This window comes from Chionomys nivalis, chromosome 8, assembly GCF_950005125.1.
Source record: "Chionomys nivalis chromosome 8, mChiNiv1.1, whole genome shotgun sequence".
Lineage (NCBI taxonomy): Eukaryota > Metazoa > Chordata > Mammalia > Rodentia > Cricetidae > Chionomys > Chionomys nivalis.
Window position 1 is genome coordinate 2,729,434 of NC_080093.1, and position 16,820 is coordinate 2,746,253.

Genomic DNA, 16,820 nt, shown 5'->3' on the forward strand with positions numbered 1-16,820 from the left:
GCCCTGGTGTGAAAATATGGAAATAATAAGCTTCTGTCAGCAGACACACTGATCGGAAGACTCAATTTCATCTCCCTGTGGTGGTCCACACTGCAAAACTTCTGACTATCGCTAGAGAAATAAACTTAAGTAGCCCTTGGATTGAACCATCTGTCGCGAAAATGTGACATATGCTTTCTTTGTTTACTCAACTACCAAGTGTAAACTGATACATTGAACTGGAGATCTGTGTCTGGTGTGATTGAATGTGACGCTGGGGGGAGGGATTCCTGCTGAAGGCACCAGCCACTTCATACCTGCCCCTGAGGAGCACGTGCGAAGCAGAGGAGGAGCTAGGGCTGGCGGGATGTCCCGTGGGTTTGGGTCCCTCACTAAGACACAGACACCCTTGAGGACTCCAAACAATGAACATCGCCACGCTAGCAGCGACCACAGCTGAAGGGCAAGCCTGGCTGGTGTGTACTTGAATAGAGAGCAACCCATCCCTCCTCCTCTTTTCCCTGCCCTTACACCCCAGTCTCAAACTTAATCTAAAGACTGTGCCCTTTTCAATTAACCCCCTGTATCAAAAACAGCGTTTCTTTTCTGTCCTCCTTGGCGGCCCATTGTCTGTGGTGATGGATTTGCAAATTTGACAGCTGGGCTCATAGATTTGATTCAAACTCGGTTTTGCTGAGAGATGAACTTGGACACAGAAAAGATCTCCAATACAAGCCCCAAGCAGCAAGCTGGTCGGTCACCCACCACTGCGGATTGTACTCTAGACAGATCTCTGGAACCCTAAGCAACAGCGGGTATCACTTCAGCTGTATCTCTGGAGAGACTCTTGAAGTTGGGGTTGGGGACTATGGATGTGTTCTGCTTAAATAATGCTTTTGAAAAGTAATTTACTCTTGAAACAGTCAAGATGGAGGTCACCTTATAAATTACCTAAAGCTGGGTCTGCCCAGCCTCTAGTGCAGTGGGCTGGGGGCTTTGCTTTGTCTCGCTGTCCGAGCTGGGGGGAGAGAGGTGTGTAAGCTCACAATGGCGTGGATCGACGGTGGGTGCATTTCGAGACAGCTGTTTAGGGCTTAGGTCTGAGTGAGTCTGTACCGTGCCAAGTCTTGAGTCACAGCCGCGAATGACGTGGAGAAAAAAACTTTGTGTTCAAAAGGGTCTGGATGGATTGCTGTTTTACACTAAAGAAAGAGCCCTTGTACACTGAAAGGACGCGAGGGGTGGGAGGAGGGTGCAGTCTCAGCGGCGGCTGCTGCGTAGCGCTGCGGGTCCTAAGCCTGTGTGCGTGTTGGCTTTGGGTCTCACTGCCGGTCAGCTTGTAAGTCTACTGTGGCTGATAGAGGAGCTGCGCTCCACGGAGGAGCTGGCTCTGCGCTGCCGGGAGCAGAAGCAGGCTGAGGGTCCGTTGGCCAAAACCAATCTGGGCACGCTACCCTCCCGCAGCTTCCAATAACCGCTGACATCCCTACCGGGCACTGAGCCTGGGCAGGGCGGGGGTGGGGTGGGGTGGTCTGCTCGGAAATCGTCCTGGCCAACTCTATGCTCCTAGCTGTAGCAGATTATGGCATCTCGTTTTCCCCCTAGCGCAAGAAATTGAGCCCGGAAAAGGAAAGAGGGGGCGGGTGACCCCCAAAGAATAAATAAACACTGGCTATTCGCCGCAGCTGGACGCAGGTCGGTTCAGTCCAGGTTGGTGGCATTTAGAGTTTTTCACTCCACTAGAGAACCCATCGCCACCTCCTCTTCAGTTCTAGCCACCCCTTTCCATTTTGCTGGCATCCTTCAACTTTGGGGCCAGGGGGGCGCTAGTGGTGCGGGGCTGCACCTGCTGGGGCGTGCAGATGCTGCGGGCTAGATCTCTCTCCCGGGGCAGTGGTGTGGATGCGCAGGAGTTCGGGCGCTGGGCAAGTGCGTGCGAGGCACCAATGTCTGGGAAGGAGCCCAGGATGCGTGGCGGGTAGGGGCACAGAAGCCGGATTTCAGCTCCAGTCAGGATGTCAGTTTCTTTCTGCGGGACTGCCTGAGAAAAGAAGCTAGCCCGGGGGAGGGGGTGTTGGCGAGAGAGGTGGCGATTGGTGGCCGGGATGCAGAGGGCCAGAGGAAGAAGAGCTTGAACGCTCGCGATCGAGCCAGCGAATGGTCGGGCGGGAGCCAGGAAAGGCGGCCAACTTCCCGGAGCAGGGTCTTGGTCCAGCCGGGGCTGGCTAAGGCGCCTTCGCCGCCGAGGCTCCGACTCCGGGCAGCGCCAGCTTGCTTCCGGCGCTTGCTCGGAAAGTAATGCTTATTTATTTGCTTGCGTTCAGTCTCTTGGGTTGTGCGGGATAGCCTCCGGCTTTGGACGCTGGGAGCCCTAGCGAACCTCTCCAGCTCCAAACCGCCGGTTCCGGAGTCTCCCCACGCCCGGAATAGATGTTCTCGGACCGAGTGGGGGTAGCGTTGAGAAGTCCCCCAAGGCGGGAACAGGGGAGGGGATAGAGGTGGGAGCGGGAGGCTTCAGCACTCTGGGCTCTCATTTCAAAGCGCTCTCTCCCTTCCAGGTTGGGTCGGAACTGAACCCCTAAAAGCGGGTCCGCCTCCCGCCCTCGCGCCTGCCCGGAGCTGAGTTGCTGGCGGCGGTGGACGGCAGAGCAACGGGGAGTTTCCTCTCACCCTGGATGGAGCTGAACTTTGAGTGGCCAGAGAAGCGCGGTCGCCCGGGGATCGCTGCACGCTGAGCTCTCACCTCGAGACCCAGCGGCGGCGGCTTTGGATTTTGGGGGGCGGGGACCAGCTTCGCGCCGGCACCATGTTTCTAGCCACTCTGTACTTCGCGCTGCCACTCCTGGGTAAGTCGAGGCCGCCACTGGCTTTTTTCACCCAGAGTCTTTCAAAGAGGGTCCCTTGCAGCGGCCACTCGAGAATTGCGCCGTGGGTACCTTGGATTTGGGTGGAAGAAGTTTCGTTGGGATGTGAAGAGGTTCAAGGGTTCCTGGGTTTGGGGAACGACGGCAGCGCAGCTCTGTGTGGCTGGTTTTATTTGGCTGTGTTAATAATAAGCCAGCCCGATGGGCATCTGATGGGTTCTAGACCTTCACCCCGGGGCGTTGGTCCCCTTGGAAGTCGGGAAGAGCTCGCCAAGGCGCGCCTGCAGGTGGAGTGTGGTCGAAAAAACGCTGGGGTGGGAAGAGAGCAAACTTGGAATGCAAAAGTTTTCTGGGAATAATGTCTCGGCTCACCCGCGGGGCAGACTGTGCCACTCGCCTGCCTTTCGCCCAGCTCACGACGGTGCCAAGCGCTCTACCATGCTTTCAGCGGAGGGGCCTTAGACTGCTGCGGACTGGCTGGCCCGGAGATTGCAGCCCCAGATGCCCGGGGAGGCGGGGCAGTCAGCGGTTCAGGACCGCTTCTGCTTTGGGGCGCTGGGGCCTCGCAGGATCCTCAGCAAATCCGGCAAAGCGGCCAATGGAAGCTGTTACTACCTTCCATGGTAGGCCAGGGAGGGAGCATGATGGCAGCAGTTCCAGGGGTGGGGAAATATGGTCTCCCAGAAGAGGGGTAGACCAGCTTCCTACCTAGTTTGCCCCTCACAATGACGGTGGAGCTATCATGCCCCAAGCGTGCGCTCCATCTCCCACCCCTCCTGCGACCTGGAATCGGGGTCCCCAACTAGTCTGCTGCACTCTAGCGTTCTTCTCATTCACCCTGTAGATTTGCTGCTGTCGGCCAAGGTGAGTGGTGGGGACCGCCTGGACTGCGTAAAAGCCAGTGATCAGTGCCTGAAGGAACAGACCTGCAGCACCAAGTACCGCACACTAAGGCAGTGTGTGGCGGGCAAGGAGACCAACTTCAGCCTGGCAACCGGTCTCGAGGCCAAAGATGAGTGTCGCAACGCCATGGAGGCCCTGAAGCAAAAGTCTCTCTACAACTGCCGCTGCAAGCGGGGCATGAAGAAAGAGAAAAACTGTCTGCGTATCTACTGGAGCATGTACCAGAGTCTGCAGGGTACGCATCAGCTGCCCTCACCAGCACTCCCCGGTTCCTCTCCAAATTCTAGAGGCAACCTCAGTCCACCCAGTCCTGGGGTTAAGCCGGCTGATCTCATCTCCCACTCTCTTCTCCCAGCTGCGGAATGAGGACCTTTCATTGGCCTCTAGGGACAGCGGCAGCTGGTGTTTCCTGCAGCTGAGCAGTCTTGTTGGCAGATCCACAAGGGGGTGGGGGCACCCTTGGGATCCCACTGACCTTTCTGAAACCTAGTTAGAACATCAGATTGGGGACCCCCGTAAATGTAAATGCTACCTAAGGAACCCACTTCTCTGCCAGCCCGGGGCTTTCACTGACTTTAGAGAGTAATCATGCAAAAGCTTTGCCTGCATTTTGCCTGGAGATTTCCCTCCTTTCTTTACGATGTGAGATGAAGTAGTTGCAGAACCTGCGAACTCTGTCTTCACCCCTGCACACAGGTTGAAACACATGCGTGAAAAACCATTTGTCATCTTAGATTAGCTGAGTTTTGGACCAGCTGCTGAGGTTTAACCATGGCTAGTTCACGAATAGCAGCCACAACTGCCCATTCCAATGGGACTTTGGGAGCCTGTAAATGGACCACACGGATCCCCTTACCTTCATTCTTCCCTGAGACTCCCTGAACATTTGTAATGTAGAGGCTTAAGACTGTCAGCTGCCACTTCTAAAACCTAGTCACGAAAGCCTGTTTCTGGGGATGATCTTAGGAACAGCTAGCGTGCCTCTTGCAGGCCATATGCCTTGGGTTTGCAGGGAGCTAACAGAAGTAGGGGCCTCTCCGGTTCATCCTGCTTCCATTGGTTCTTGCAGGCAAGCAAAGTTTGTGACGTCACTAGCTCTTTCCTCTCAGATTTCAATTCCTTTGCAAGAGTGGGAGAGTTTTCTGGCAAGCTCGGGCTGGGTTGTGCTCCAGTATTTCCAAGGCACTCTGGAGAGAGCAAAGACAACAAAGAGAGAGAAAAAGAAATAATCACATCCCCAAACATGCATGTGAAGTCTGTCAGCGTTTTCTCGGTACACAGTCATAACATGATCAGGGGTTCCCACCGAGCAGTGAGGCATGGTTTGAAATATGCCCGTTTTCCAGAGCTGAGCCTAATCTCCCTGTCATTTCTAGGAAATGATCTCCTGGAGGATTCCCCGTATGAGCCGGTTAACAGCAGGTTGTCAGATATATTCCGGGCAGTCCCGTTCATATCAGGTAAGCCGATTGATGGATACTTCTCTGCAGTGCCTTTGCCAGCTTGAGTCTGCTGGCTTGCCTTGTCTTCAGCGCTCACGTCCTGTAGAGGACGAGGGACCGTTTCTGGGAAAGCAGAGGTAGAGTGATGATAGAGAGATGGAATGCTTAGCAGTGCTCTGTGACCGGAGAGTGGTTCTCAATGAAGTTATGTGGTATGGTGGTTTGGGAGAGCCTGAGGGAGGTGACTGAGAGTGTGATTGGCCGATTCGTGGCCAAGGGAGCACTGCTTCTGTCCATAGGTGGCAGTTGTATTCTTCCTGCTGCATACTTTACTCAGTGTCTCTGTGGGATGGGATTTGCCCACAGTGAAGATGACTGTAAACTATTGAGGAACTGTGGGTAGACGAACCATCTTTGATTTGAAAGCTAACATTCTGCCATTTGTTCATATGTCTTCTCGTTCTTGTTTGTCCTGAGCATGCATAGGTGAGACTATACCTCTGCCCAGTGCAGCCCTTTAAAATTTAGTCTTGTTACCCTTGGCTTGTTAGGACTTTCTTTGCAGTTTTGAATTTGGTTTGGAAGTGAACTGAAGTTTGTGAATTAAGGTTTTGTTTTTTTGTTTTTTTTTTCGTAACATCTGCATTGAGACAGCCCACATATAATAGGGAAGGCAGTGATTTCTGTTAATGAAATACAGATCCCAGGCTGGTGCTGTCTTTACTTATTTACAGTTAAGACATTTCTCAAATATGCATAACCACCGCAAATTACATGTGTCTTGCTGATTAAACACGATGGTTAGTGTTGAATATGATTCTGTAGATAAGAATCTCCTGGTGTTTTAGATGCCTTAGGCTTTTATGTAAAAAGACACGGAACGGGGCAGTATGTACTTACCGCTATTGTGTGTGTGGGTGTGCACTCATGGCCGAATATCCGCTGGACCATTACTGTGTTCTCGCTGCTGTGGTTTTGGCAGTGAGCCAGCTGTCATCCTGGTCCTTGTGAATCGTAGAGGCAGCTGCCCACATTTACTGAGCCTTGCTATGTGCCAAGCACTGGGTCAGGAGACCCTCGTCACTAACTCACTCCGTCACGTGCATTTTAGGTGTTATTTCCGGTCTATAGATGAGCAGGTTGAGGCACAGGGATGGTGGGAAACTAGCATGCAATCACAAAGTTTATAAATGTAAGGAAATTCAAAATCATCTTTGTTTGATTGTAAGATGATTTTTCTTTTTCATCTACCCCAGTGTTGGCACAGACTGGCCTCCTTAATGTGGAAGTTAGAATCTCAGGTTCCATCCAAACAATTGAATCAGAATCTGAATTTTAGCAAGATCTGCCTGGATAGGTCCTTCATGGAAACAGGAAGCTTGAGATGTACTTCTACACACGATTTTCTCTTTGGTCTTTTGGTTTAAATCTCCCTCCCTCTCTCCTCCCACTGTGTGTGGGGGGGGTGGGGTAAGATATGAGGCTACAAGTTGGTTTTGGTTTCTGAGACCTTGGTGTTCTCTTGAGTTTTCTGTAAATCCTGATTGTTTTTTTCTGTCCTACAAGGATAGTAAGTAGTGTGAGAAAGAATTGCATAAATAGTGTGCTTTTAAGGAAACAGTTATGGTAGAGCTAAGATGGGGTGTAACTGATCAGGTACCTCTTACCTGCTTCCCGCCATGAGAACATTACTTCCCACTGATGACTGGAAGGGTATGACCCATCCCATAAGTAAGGGCTATTTTGATTTTAATTTCAGTGAGCTATGCATGGAGCTTTGTACGAACTTCTGTGCCATACTGTGTCTTTCATCTTGGTATACTGAGGCAATTGGAGTAACTGACCTCCAGTTCTCCAGTCTGCAATACTGAAGGAAGACGGAGCTGAATCCAGAATCTCTCCCCTGCCCCTGCACTCCTGTACCACCCTTGGAACAGCAAGGCTGTTGTCTAAATTCCCTTGACGAGTACCAGAAAATTTTTCTGTATTGATCCAGTTTCCCTTACTCATTTACTGGCTAAGCAACCTCAGTCAGGTCTATTTTCACAGCAAACAGGATCCTGAGTGTGTGAGATCCATCCTGTTGAGTACCTAAAAGTCATAATGAATTAAGCAGAAGCTGGAAGGCTCTGTTTAGAGCTTGCATTTGGTATCTCAAGGGCATTGGACTTAGGTTCTAGCCCCAGAGAGCTTTGACCTTTGACAGTGACTATGTTCCTTAAGTAGGTATAGTAAATCCAAATGGAGCCTTGAGGGGTTTGGAGTCATTGAATACAGCACATTAGGCAGTATGGCCTCTGTCAGACGGAGGCTGGAGAAGCACAATGATGAATGTAGCTTTTCACAGCTGGAGTCTGAGTTTGTAGAGATGTTCTGTGTTGGGCGTGTCTCCGAGGAAGCCAGGACGGCTGGCTCTCTGAGTCCTACCGAGGTAGTAACCATCAGGGATCCCATGTTTGGGTTACCCTGCTTGGTGTGAAGAGTGTGTTTATCCACATATAAGTGTGAGCTAAATCCTCCCACGGACTAAGAAGCATTTGAAAGCCTTGTAGGGAGGATTGCTCAGTGAGTTCAGTGCTTTCTGAATGAGCATAGAGAAGTGTGTGGGTCCTCAGCACCACACCAAAGCTGGAGCTGGTGATGTATACACATCCATGATCTGAGCATTGAGGAGGGGAAGGCTGAGCTGGTAATGTACATACATCCATGATCTCAGCATCGAGGAAGGGACAGCTGAGGCAGGCAGATCAAGGGAATTCTATGGCTGGCCAGACTTCACCTTCAGTGAGAGACCCTGTCTCAAAAGAATAATGTGGAGAGCAGTAGCAAGATACCCAACATCGACCTCTGGCCTCTACACACACACACACACACACACACACACACACACATATTTGGCCAAGTGCATTTTTAGACACAGAAGCATGCCTGCCCCCTCAAGGATATGTTTATGTTTTCTTTGGAGTCCTCAACCCCAAAGCTGCCTTGCTAACTGGATAAAAAGCATCGTGGAGATCTTACATGCAGCCCAGCAGGACCAAGGAGGAGAACAACAATGCGATATAATATAAAGATGTTTTTCCCTTCTGCATCCTGAACTGTGGAAGGGAAATGGAGCTGCTGAGTCAGGCTAGCATTTTAGTGGCCAGTTGGCAGGCCCACACTTGTGAAAATTTAATTGTGGGAGCCTTTGGTCTCCGAGGCATGCGAAGACACTTGAGGAGGTATGGTCACTGTGGACTTTTGCCAGTGTGGTTTCCATGGGTCTAGTGCCTGAGTCACACAAAGGAGAAAGGAGCCAATGCGGAGAATAGTGGAGTATATGGGGCATGGGGACAGGAAGAGTCTCCCGGGAGCCTGTGGGGTAGAGCTGTGTGTGCGCTTGGATTTTCAGAGACTAGACTTTATCATACAGTACTTAGCATGTCCGTCTCTCTTGACCACAGCCCCTCTACCTGTTAACTTCTGATCTTGTTTTCTTCACAAGAGTTTAGTCAACAACAGTAGCAAGCCGTGGTCTTGAACGGATGGTGAACCTGCTGGCATTTCTTTTCTTTGACTCTTCAGAAAAGAACAGTGCATGGAGAAAAGTTGAAAGTCCCATGGGTGCCAAAGGAAGCCTGAGTGTGGAGGTTCAGAGAGGGGCAATAGCTCCTTTGGGGGCAGTAAAAGGACAAGAAACTGCAGGGTTCAAGTGTTGGTTGGGAGAGCTTGAGACACAGTCAGGAGCTGCTGTGCTTTCCACGCAGAGAATCAGAGTGGATAGGAATGTGTGTACACATTCTGAAAGAGGCATGTCAGAACTGGGACGTCCTGCAGATGACTAGGGGAGAGGTGACAGACGGCCCCGACCGTGGTGTCTATCAACCCTTTCCTCGCAGGCCTTACTGGTGTCTTAGACTTTGCTGGAAATGCCAGGACTTTCACTTTGGTGCCTGCGTGATTGGGAATAGTGAAACCCAGGAATAAGATGTACACAGGCTGTCTTGAATCTGGATTTCCAGATAAGGTTGTGCATCATTAGCTGTGCTGGCATTTCTGATTTAATGCACCATGATATTTATGCCACTGTTTAAAAAAAAAACTATTAAAACTATGACCCATTGGGGAAGAGTCTATGACATCATCAATGGATCACAGTAGAGTCTTGGTGCTGTTTTGTTGTTCTTGCTCTAGGGTGGGAGTCCCATTCTATATACTCACTTCTTGATTTAATTTTAAAATACTTTAAAATTATTGTGTGCCTGTGTCTGTGTGTGCACATGTACACATCTTTATGGGTGCCCAGTAGGCCAGACAGTATGTAGGAGCTCTGGGAGTTAAAGTTACAGGCACTCGTGAGCCACCTGAGATGGGTGTTGAGATCGACAGTTCAGTCCTCCATCGCTCTGCTCATTGCCCAGCTCTGATGGTGCTGATGCTGTATATTAGGGCCCCAGTAGGCCCCTATTACTGATTCTGGTCTGTGTCCACTCTTAGCAGGCCATGGAGACCCTTTTTGGCCTAATCCCTGGAAGTCCCATGCTCTCTTTCCGTTCACGTTTCCTCAGTTAAACCTTTCCCTATGTGTCCCATCTATGTTCACCCTAGTGGGCCTCTGCTTGTGTCTTGTAGTTGCCTCAGAAGCATCTCATACTTCAAGACTGTAGTCAACCTTCTCTGAAGGTCTTTCCAGAATCCCCCAGACATGCCCTTCACTTAGGACTCCCTCCTGTTTCCTGTGCTTTTAATTTTATGGCAATGGTTAATCACAGCGCATTTGAGAGGACTTATTGATGTGTCTGTCTTTCCCACTCGCAATCGGTGACTGCTTGATATGCTCTGTATCTACCCAGCACCTGTTCTGGTCCAGAACAGACTTTCTGTTGACCACAGGTGGCTGATGGCCGTGGTGACATCCGCAGAGATCTAGCCAGTCAGTTCTCTGCTTTTATAAACACTCTCGCAGAGAGGGTAAGTAATTTGGCCAGGACCACACCGCTTGCTAGTTGCCAGGCACTGCTGTGTGCTCTGGGCACACCTCATCCATTCCGGGGTCCTCAGTTAACTGGTATATGGGTGACTCAGAGACATCTCTCCTACTTCAACGTCTTCTGAGTCCCAAAACAATCTTTCCTGCTGCGCTCTGGATGGGACCGTCTAGCTGTGTCTGTCACCTCAACCTAGCATGTCCGAACTGGATCTCATCCTTCCTCCCCCCTTTTCCCTGTACCCTTTATTCCTGAGTTTCTTTTATACAGTGGTGTTATCAGATGCCCATTGTGTTACACAGTAAACTGTGGGGTCCTCTTCCACCTTTTACCACCCTCACTCGGGCAGCAGGACTCAGAGGAGACAGGAGATAACCTGTCCTCTTTGGTGCCGCCTTCCTCCCCTCCTCAAGCTACCATCTTGTCTTTTGCCTGAACTTTGCATCAGCCTTGATACTCGTCCAGTTGGGTCTGGTTTTCCCCGGCATCTGGCCTCTTCATTGCCAGGTTCCTTGATGTCCTGATGGCAACAACTGTCTTACTTCACAGATTCTTCTTCTTCTTCTTCTTCTTCTTCTTCTTCTTCTTCTTCTTCTTCTTCTTCTTCTTCTTCTTCTTCTTCTTCTTCTTCTTCTTCTTCTTCTTCTTCTTCCTTCTTCTTCTTCTTCTTCTTCTTCTTCTTCTTCTTCTTCTTCTTCTTCTTCTTCTTCTTCTTCTTCTTCTCTTTCTCCTCCTCCTCCTCCTCCTCCTCCTCCTCCTCCTCTTCCTCCTCCTCCTTCTCTTCTTCTTCTTCCTCTTCCTCTTCTTCTTCTTCTTTTTTGGATCTTTCGAGACAGGGTTTCTCCGTAGCTTTTGGTTCCTGTCCTGGAACTAGCTCTTGTAGACCAGGCTGGCCTCGAACTCACAGAGATCCGCCTGCCTCTGCCTCCCGAGTGCTGGGATTAAAGGCGTGCGCCACCACTGCCCAGCTACTTCATAGATTTTTCATGCTGGGTCACTGTCTCCTTCTGCCCCCTGCCATTCACTCTGTCATAGACAGGACATAGTGACCATCAAGTCTTCTGCCAGTGTGCAGGGGAGCTTCCCAGGGCCACTCCTAGCACACATATATACTGGAAAAAGATTACATACCCTGGGTTTTCATCAACCCAGGTGACTCCTGGCTCTGCCCAAAGTTTGACTTCCTTGGCCTTAAAAACCAGAGGATGATTACATTAGCTTTATAGGTTCTTAATGGGTTGATGGTGTTTTATGTACATTTTTAGCATAGTGTCTGGAACATCTCTGTCCTCTAGACATCTTCCTCACTTTAAACTCAGTGCGGAGACCCTTTTCTCTTCAGACTCTGAGACCCAACTTCTTTTCCACACATCATATTCCCTAAACAGGGACCGAAGATGGTTGCAATGCGGAACCCTCAGCCAAGCAGGATAAATCTCTCTCTTATCTCAAAGGCTGTGGAGGACAGCCCCGCCTCTCACTAGTCAGGCATGAGGTTTGCAGGCCCTTCCTGTGTGTGTGTGTGTGTGTGTGTGTGTGTGTGTGTGGGCGGGCGGGGGGCCTCTGCTCATGCTCACGTTCCTGCTGCTGATCTTTCTTGGAAGGAGGTGAGTGTGTGGCTCTCACCCGGGAAGCAAGCTCTTCCTGTACTTAGGGATTCTTGTGATCAGCTTTCCCTTCTCAGCTTCACTGACTCCCGTTTCTCCCACCTCACCCCATAAATCTTCCCAGTGCCCCACAGCAGAAGAATTACTGCTCCCCGCGAAGGGCATGCCTCAGACAGGGGAGACTCTTCCGCCTTCAAAGCCTGCTAAGTACACTCACGGTTCACTTTCACAGACCACTACCCTTGGGTTTTAGGCTCTCCATTTCCTGCCCCTGAGATGGCTCGCTTTTATGGTATGACAGTGTGAAATTACCAACAGGTTCACCAAGAAAGGAAAGAAAGGAGGACCCATCTAAGCAACCATATTAATAGGAGCCTTCTGGGGACTTCGAACTTGTAAACAAGTGTGTGAAACCACGCGTGTGGCCTTTTTTTGAGTTTCTGCACGCTTGCTCGTTACCTGCCTGATGGCGTGAAGAAACTGCTTCTTTCCGTGTCACTGGTCGTGTCCTCCGGGCATCGCTGTGTTATTTGGATTAAATGTGAACCTCGATAAGTTTTATGAATAAAGTAATGGGATGTTGTGGTCTCTGACTCTTTATGGTGGAGGCCTATGTGCTCCGGTGAAGGCTGGGGTTGTTGAAACAGTCAGATACTTTGCATAGAGTCACTGGAGGTCCTGCCGAGGGAAGGGAGATAAAACATCAGTGAGTGACAGGTAATTGCATGAGCTGAAGATTGTTACAAGGTGCAGAATTATTTATAGCCGGTGTGTCTGTCCTCATTCCTTCTCTTTAGTCTCCTGAAGTATTTCTTTCTGGCGTCTCTTCATTTTTCTACTGTCGAAGCTTGTTCTTTTCAGAGGACACCCAGCACCTTGTTTTCTATTGTCGTCTGAGACAGTGCCTGATTCTCAAGTGCTAGTAGGGTTGGGAGGGAGGAATCTGCCAGCCTAACCCCTGACTAGGTGGGGGCCTTGGGCGACCGTCCACCCTTCCTAGAGGTCATGTGTGCCTGTGACATTAGGATGGCAGTCGACTGGGTTGGCCTTGAACAGATTTCTGCTCTTTCTTGAAGAGTCTGTGCATTGAATATTATACCTTTATGTGTCTTGCTGTCTTTTTTAAAAAATATTTCTTCATACTGAGGAAACTGTTGATCCTCAATACACAATACATGTATATATGTTATATACATGTTTATATATATACATACACATAATTATATATATGTGATTTGTAAACTGGTTTAGTCGATTGGCTAAATGTATAGAGAGAATATAGCAGAGAACAAAAGAGAACGGGAGGAAGATGAGAGTAAGGAGGGGAACAGAGCTGCAGGTGAGCCTTGCAGGGAAACCACACGCTGTGGGATTATATTTAAGCAACTCGAACAGTCCCAAGGGTCCTGCTGGTCTGACAGGGATAAACAGGGATGCCCTGGGCAGGACTTTTGGAGGTCATCCCGGTCCAGCCCTCTTATTTTATTGATAAGAACACTGAGAGTTCCATAAATTTCTGGGACAGTGGCACATAAATTCTCGGGAACAGTGACAAGCAGAATTAGGTGTGCTTGTTTTTAAACTGCTGTCTGAAGCTCTCCAGATTCTGGCGTTTTCCTGCCTCTTCTCACCTGTCCTTGACCTGTTCAGGCCTCTCTTGGAGGGGACTGAGTGCTGCCCCAGGGGCTCCAGCTAGAAGGGCGCTGACCGCTGTCTCAGAACAGTTGATAGATCCGTCAGTTGATTTTCACCTTTTGTCCCTCTTCAGAGTTTCTGTGACGGTAAAAATGAGAAATTTTGTTGCTTTAAGCCCTCCCGGCCCTCAGATTAAAAAAAAAAAAAAAGGAAAAAAAAAACTTTATTCTTCATTTGATTTTCTTTGCTAAAGAAGCTAACCACTTCCTGTAATTTAGAGACTCAACTAGCTGGGTCAGTGATGGAAATGAATGGGTAATTTGCATAAGGGGCTAATTTATTATGTCCCGTGGGCATTTCTTTCATCTCCCCTTCCATTCTAATTAACGTTCTAAGGGGGTCTATCACCATATCAGAAATTAGGGGTGAAAGCAGCCATTGTTAACCTTTCCGATGATTTCTTGCCTTCTCTGATCTTTTAACCATTTCTCTTCGTGACCAGGATTTCAGGCTGTAGGGCCTTTGGAGAGAATTTTAGGGGTTTGCTCTTCCGTGATCTTGCATTAAGAGATAAAAGTCCAAATGGCACAGTGTAGGACTGCTTCCCTACTGCAGAGGGGCTGGAGATGCATGAGGCACAGGGCCTGAGCGTGGGCTGACTTGGACACAAACCCTCTGGAAGGTAAGAAACACGTGCACACACCGTGTGCCGCATAGAGATTTGGGTACATGAGTATATCTGCCTGCTCTGGGCTGTACACTTACAGTGTGTGCAGTTTTGGACATCTATTTCATGAGTCATCTTTTTAAATCTTCCATGACATGTGTTTGGTTGGCCCTGTCTGTGACAAAGGCAGGGGCAGCTGTGTGTGTGTCACAGCTGGGGAAGGGAAAGAGAATAAGCAGTTTCTTTGAAAATCAATTGTAATTTACTCTTGCTAAACTGGTGAAGGTCCCCCCCGTCCACGCATTAGCATACGACGAACTTTTAATTATTTGGTCAACTGGCCGATTTTTGGTGAATCCATGGTTTGTTCCACCTGGGACTCTGCCATCTTAGACCCATGTGTCCTTCACATCTGTTCCCCTGTTTAAAGGGGGGAATCAAAGGGAGGGGTCTCTCTGGGAACGCACAGAGAAGTTACTGCTGTGCCTTTTTACGACCCCCCCCCCATAGTTTGCTTTTGTGCCCAGGTCTCACTAAAGGTTGGTGCTGTGCCTTCTGAATTTTGAGGGGGAAATTTGAGCTCTGAGAGGTTGAGCAGTGCTTTAAGAGCCAGACAGCCTGTGCCTGGAAGAACTCACTTTTTATTCCCTTGACAAAACAGTTCTCTCTTTCTGCTATTCCTGTTGGCATTTGAAGTATAGACCTGGATCCCTTATTCCAGAGGAGATATTTAGTTCTTTTCTGCTCCTCTTCAGTTCCCAGCTTCTCCTCCTCTGTCTCCTACCTGAAGACACTGCTTGACAAAAGGCCTTTGAAGTTGAAATATCAGCCAGTATCTGTTATTTTACTATTTGGCCCTGCATTCTGATGGGCTCTTAATTGAGACCCGGAATCCAGAACATGCGCGCTATTAAAACCGTTCCGGCGGAACTGCAGAAATATTAACTAAAGAAGCAATTTCTGCGTTCTGTCTTTTTCTATTTCTGTGAGAGGCGGGGAGGTCTCTAAAGTGGAGCAGCGTGCCTGGGCCACTTCTTGTCATGTTGCCGTATAAATAGCATTAGACTGGTAAAGACAGGGATATGCAGAGTCCCGCTGTAGGGTGACCTCACGGGTTACTGGTTTGTCTCCCACCGCGCTGGCACTCTTCCCTTCGCGCCTCAGCAGATCGCCCAGGAAGTGCCATGCCGGCTGTTATTCCTCTGGCCCCGGCACGTTGTTTCATGAACACTTAATAATGTATGAAAATCAGTATCGATTGCACTACACACATGACAAACCTTCACATGCATGTACTTGTACATCACATGCAAATAGTCACGCTACACCCGTGGCAAATCTTCACATGCATTCACTTGTACATCATACACATGGTCACACTACACACATGGCAAACCTTCACATGTTCAAGTTCATGCATGCACACACATGTACTGCACACACACACACAGAAATGAGAAAATGAAAACAAGAAAAACTAACTTGTGGCAGAGCAAGCATTCTTACGTATGAAGTTAGCGTCAGTGTTCATGTCGGGGCATCCATTTACACATGTGTAGCATACGTGTCCCATGCAAGTTCAGTTTCACTTATGTGAAAGACTGGTAGATGCTTTTAACTGAGTGTTACACATGCATGTATTTAATACCTGTTAGCTATGCCACACATATATATGTGATACATACACATAGAATCATATATTACATACATTGTATATAGCATATGGTATATTACACCTGTAATATGGCCCAACAACTGTATGTATCACATACTATTTGAGATTATGTGGCAATATATTATATACTACATATGTTTATTTTAAAATTAGGAAAATTGATCGGTTTGGGGGGTTCTTACTTTTCAGGGTGATGAAATTTTATTCCTGCCAAGTTCATTCACAGATATGATATACTTCCCTTTCCCACTGTCTGAAAATCCTCTCTATCTGTTTATAGATAGATATGATGAAAATAATGTGTACTGAAGGAGTAGAACCATACATTGTGCCATCCTGAGGGGGGAGTGATGGATTTGATAGAGCTGAAAGTTAGAGGATTCTGAGGGGGCTTCCCTTCACTTGGGAGTGCCGTAACTTACCTTTGATTTCTTTGATTTAATTGGTTCATGTGTGTATGTAACACATTCTGGTTACTCCCTGCCGCCCCTTTCCAGGCCCCCTTCTTTTGTATCTTTGTATCCTGTATCTCTTCAGGGTCCTAGTTTGCTTGTTTATGACTTTGGTTTGGTTTTGTGTCACCCAGAGTTTAACTAAGACGGTCTCTGTGGGCACCACAACTACCCACTGAGATCTGGGGGCTCACCAGTGAGGATAAAACTGGATGCTATGCCCCCCCCTACAACTATCCACTGAGGTCTGGGGGCTCACCAGTGAGGATAAAACTGGACGCTATGCCCCCACATCTCCCAGAATCTGTTAGTTGGCCTGTTTGTGGTAGGTCCCTATAAATCCTACCTTCATCCATAGCTAACCATTACAAAGGCCTGATGTGTGGACCCAGGTCCAGTTGGCAAAACTGTTAGGAGTTCCCGATTTCCATGACGATGCCATGCTTAGAAGATGAGGTTTTACAATCTAAAGGGGACTTTGGAGGTGGTTTTTGCAAAATGAACAGGAGTTGAATAAATAGAGACAGTTGGGGGGGGGGGGATTCAGGCAGAAGAATGATGTAAATGAAGATGCATTGAGTCTGGACCATTTCCTGTGGCAGGAACACCAGGCATGAGGCATGATG

General features: G+C 48.8%; 1 protein-coding gene across 6 annotated transcripts in view; it reads left to right on the forward strand.

Moving 5' to 3' along the window:
- Nucleotides 1-1,571: 1,571 nt before the first annotated feature.
- Nucleotides 1,572-16,820, forward strand: part of Gfra1 (GDNF family receptor alpha 1) — a 211,776-nt gene continuing 196,527 nt past the window's right edge. For 2 of the 6 annotated variants that reach the window (XM_057777911.1, XM_057777916.1), the window contains exons 1-4: nt 2,161-2,274; nt 2,538-2,825; nt 3,688-3,981; nt 5,123-5,206. In XM_057777911.1, the coding sequence (XP_057633894.1) occupies nt 2,786-2,825; nt 3,688-3,981; nt 5,123-5,206 (418 nt within the window). In that variant the 5' untranslated portion in view covers nt 2,161-2,274; nt 2,538-2,785. Of the gene's footprint in view, nt 1,690-1,874; nt 1,958-2,160; nt 2,275-2,325; nt 2,431-2,537; nt 2,826-3,687; nt 3,982-5,122; nt 5,207-16,820 lie in introns of those variants that run through there. The other 4 variants (XM_057777913.1, XM_057777912.1, XM_057777915.1 and 1 more) reach the window with 4 other exon arrangements.